Here is a 4047-nt window from a genome sequence, read left to right on the forward strand (position 1 = left end):
TAGGAAGAGGATTTCCCGCGTGGTCCTTTGTCTTCAGAAAAGTGTGTGTGTGTGTGCGTGTGCGTGTTTATCTGGACTGGGCACCCGCTCCTTCCATGGCGGCTGAGAGAGAGCAGTTGCTGCAGATCCTCGAGGATCTGACAGCCGAAGAGTTCCGCAAATTCGTTTTCCACCTGGAATCCATCCCGGACCGATCTGTCCGAATCCCTCGAGGGAAGCTGGAGAAAGTCTCGCCGGTTGAGCTAGCCGAGCTGCTTGCGCGGTATTTTCCCGGGAAGGAATTAGAAGTCGCCGCCCACGCGCTGGAAAAGATACCCAGGAGGGATATTCTGCGGGACCTCCTACGCGACGTAGCAGTGGGCGATCGCCCGAGCGGAAGGGAGACCCCTGCGATGGAAGCCTCGGTTGGCCTCGTGGAAGCAGCTCCAGGTGAGTACCTTTACAGGTGGGCACAGGTGAGTACAGCCCGAACCCACAGGGGAGAGCTCGGAGCAGGGAGGGGGTAGAGCTTTTGCTGTCTAGGACAGGGATGCCAACTTGAATAAAACATTGGGGGAGGGCGGGTTAGGCCCCCCCCCGCCCCACATAATCGATCATATGACATGGTGCACACTCATTATTTGAATGTGCTTCAACTTTGGGAGGTCCCGGCCCCCTCAAATATTTTATTGGGGGGAGTTAGCTCCTATGGTCCTGGACTCCATTTTGTCTAGATCAGGGGAAGAGAACTTGTCGGCCTCACACACACAGACACACACACCCCATGTTTGTGGGACTGTAGCTCTCTTCATGCCTGATCGTTGGCTATGCTGGCTGGGGCAGATGGGAGTTGAAGTCCAGCAACATCTGGAATCGCACAAGGAACTTCCAGGAAACGTTCAGAGTATGCTTCACAGCAAGCAAAACTACACACACACACCACACACACACACACACACACACACACACACATAGAGGCAGACACTGTGCTCCAGTGTGGACCTAGTCAGGTAACATGCAGTTTTGCCCTGGATTTGCTTTCCTTATCAAATTATTCCTGGATCTGGCTGGAATTGCAGGCTGCTGCTTAGATAAAGAGGATGTGGTGTAGATGTAAATAAACAGAGACCCAAGTAGCATCACATCCACATTAAACTCCTGTGCAGATGGAGCCCATTCCCTCTCCACTGGGATCTTGGTTTCCAACTGGGTAGGAAGTGGAAGGGTGGGAAGGGAACGGACAGTCCATCTGGAGCAGGTTTTGAGGTGTGCGCTTTGCCTGGTAACCCTCATCTCTTCCTGGAACATTCCTCAAATGCCCTGGGCACATGCTTGTTCCAGCACCTACACAGATAAAAATAATTCTTCTGGCGTCCGACCTTAAATCTAGGACTCAGCCCCAGACCAGGATGAGTGGGTGAGCTTCCACAACAGGCCTGAACCCTCGCTAGAAATTCCAGCTCATTTTATCTGGCAGGGATGCTGCACCTTTAACAGCTGCACAACTGGCAGGAATTCACATGGGATAACTTTTCTGACATGGGGAGAACTTCACGGGTTGATTTCGGCTCGTGGTGCAGCTTTTAAAGCAGGAGGGGAAGCCTCTGGCCCTCCCAGATGGTGCTGGACTTCCTTTCCCATCAGCGCCAGGCAGTATGGCACAATGGTCAGGGTGTTGGGAGTTGCAGCCTAACAATAATCTGAAGGGCAGCAGATACCTTATCCTTATCTTAAAGGCTCGTAAAGCGTTTTCCTCTCCTGCCTTGTATCCTGCTTGTTATTTGTTTTGTTATAAACATCTAAATACCCAGAGGAATACACAATAAAGCAAAGAATAAAAAGGAGGCGTTGTTAAAAGCCACAGCAAAAAAAAATCTCAGCTGGGAAGCTTTCCTGTTTGGTTGCCTGGATTTCATCCTCAGGCAAATCATTTTTAGCAAGCTTGCGAAGAGTCCCATCTTGCCAATGAAGCGAACATAAGGCACCATGTTAGCTCCGCTCTTGTGCCTCTCATCATCTTCCTTCCTTCCCGCTATTTTGCAGCGCAATCCAGTCAGGTGGTCTCGCAGCAGCAGCTGATGAAGCTGGCCAGGAAGTTGGGCAGGAAATGGAAGACGATTGCCATCGAGTTCCTGGGGGTGGAAAATTCGCGCTTGGAGCAGATCGAAGAGGAGAATCACAAGGACGTGGTCATGCAAGCTTTCTACATGCTTTGGGAATGGAGGAACCGTGAGGGAGGGAGGGCCACTGCAGCCAATTTATACCTTATTCTCAACCAGGATGGAGTGAATCTTGACCATGATGCATATGCGTTCCTAAGAGAGAGAGTGCCTTGAAAGAGTTCTGGAAAGGCAGAAGGCCACCCATCAGTCTTCTCCAGGAACTCAGGCTCTCCAGATACCTTTCCCAATGCAAGTGAACACAGATTATAATGATTTATGTTGACCGATGTTTACACTCATATGACTGAGCTTTGAGGGGGGTGGGGTGGGTGTTTGAAATTAGCCAAGTGCTAGGCACATTTTGCACCTGACTACGGTATTGGCCACTTGCAGGGACACAGGTGGCGCTGTGGTCTAAACCACAGAGCCTAGGGCTTGCCGATTAGAAGGTCGGCGGTTCGAATCCCCATGACGGGGTTAGCTCCCGTTGTTCAGTCCCAGCTCCTGCCCACCTAGCAGTTTGAAAGCACGTCAAGTGCAAGTAGATAAATAGGTACCGCTCCAGCGGGAAGGTAAATGGCGTTTCCGTGCACTGCTCTGGTTCGCCAGAAGCGGGTCAGTCATGCTGGCCACATGATCCGGAAGCTGTCTGCAGACAAACACCGGCTCCCTCGGCCTATAGAGCGAGATGAGCGCCACAACCCCAGAGTCGTCCGCAACGACCTAACGGTCAGGGGTACCTTTACTTTTACCTATTGGCCACTTGCATGATCACTGTTCCAGAGTATTTTTCATTTTCATGTATATTATATCTATTCGAAAAAAAGATTGGTTAATGAAGATATTACATATCTTTCTACTAACAAGTGTTGAACTAATTTGCTGATGAACAATTCAACGAAACAGTAGTTGCTATCTGGAAACACTGTTCAGAGTTGGACATCAGACAGTTTGACATCAGAATTGGACATTTGCTGGTTATACAGAGCTTCACAGCTTGTTCTCCACCGGGTAAAGTCTGGCATCGTGATTCATTTAAGGCAGGCACCTCCAAACTTCGGCCCTCCAGATGTTTTGGACTACAATTCCCATCATTCCTGACCACTGGTCATGTTAGCAAGGGATCATGGGATTTGTAGGCCAAAACATCTGGAGGGCCGCAGTTTGGGGATGCCTGATTTAAGGACTTTCAGAGACTTCAGTTTGTTAGTTTTGATGTTGTGAATCATTCCATAAAGTTTTTCATATTGTATTTGTTTCTGGTCATTGTGTTGCTTTTGATATTGCTGACTCAACATTTTGCAACACAGGGGTTTGTTTGTTTGCTCATCTAGCCTGGCAATATCTACTATGGGTGGCTGTGGCTCGCTTCAGAGTCTCAGGCAGACAGCCTCTCACCCCCAGCACCACTTCCTGGTCCTGTTTTTAAATGGGAGACACCAGGGACATTCTGCAGGAATTCGTCTTGGGCCTCAAACTCGAATTTAGGCATGTGTTGATTTCTTAGTGTTTGATAAGTTCCCCAGTTTGTTTTTTTATGTGCATCAGACCCAAATGCAACACTTGAGTTTAGACTGGAAGCTCCTTGGAGGCAGGGACCTTTCTGGTTTTCTTTATCAAACTCTACAAGGTCACCGAGGGTGCTCCATGAAGCAAAGCAAAAAAGCATTGCTTTGTTGTTCTTGGTTTGTTTTTATATATATACATGTATATATTTTTTTAAAAAACTGACTAGAAAAAGAGAGGAATGAAAACAGATTTTTAATCAAATTCTCATTTTAAAAGAGGAAAGAGAAAGCAAAGTTTGTGCAAGCAGGCCAGAGAACGGGTCTTTGGGGTCTTTTTGTTCTTCTGTAGTAGGCCTTGGAGGCTGACTGTTGCTTCCTCCTCCATGACTCGCCCTCCA

The 4047-nt window shown here is 48.5% G+C and overlaps 1 protein-coding gene across 1 annotated transcript; it reads left to right on the forward strand.

Moving 5' to 3' along the window:
• Positions 1-76: 76 nt before the first annotated feature.
• Positions 77-2455, forward strand: LOC117043025 (apoptosis-associated speck-like protein containing a CARD). Its single transcript, XM_033142649.1, has 2 exons — positions 77-429; positions 2023-2455. Exons 1-2 carry the CDS (start codon positions 96-98, stop codon positions 2313-2315), a joined length of 627 nt encoding a protein of 208 aa, XP_032998540.1. The 5' UTR covers positions 77-95; the 3' UTR covers positions 2316-2455.
• Positions 2456-4047: the final 1592 nt, after the last annotated feature.

The sequence above is a fragment of the Lacerta agilis genome, chromosome 2, assembly GCF_009819535.1.
Source record: "Lacerta agilis isolate rLacAgi1 chromosome 2, rLacAgi1.pri, whole genome shotgun sequence".
NCBI lineage: Eukaryota > Metazoa > Chordata > Lepidosauria > Squamata > Lacertidae > Lacerta > Lacerta agilis.

What these genes read in the sequence shown, in the direction of transcription:
- LOC117043025 (XM_033142649.1), top strand. Translation starts at nt 96, where the DNA reads ATGGCGGCTGAGAGAGAGCAGTTGCTGCAGATCCTCGAGGATCTGACA. An exon ending in CCTCGTGGAAGCAGCTCCAG is followed by an intron (nt 430 to 2,022) that starts GTGAGTACCTTT and finishes GCTATTTTGCAG; the next exon opens with CGCAATCCAGTCAGGTGGTC.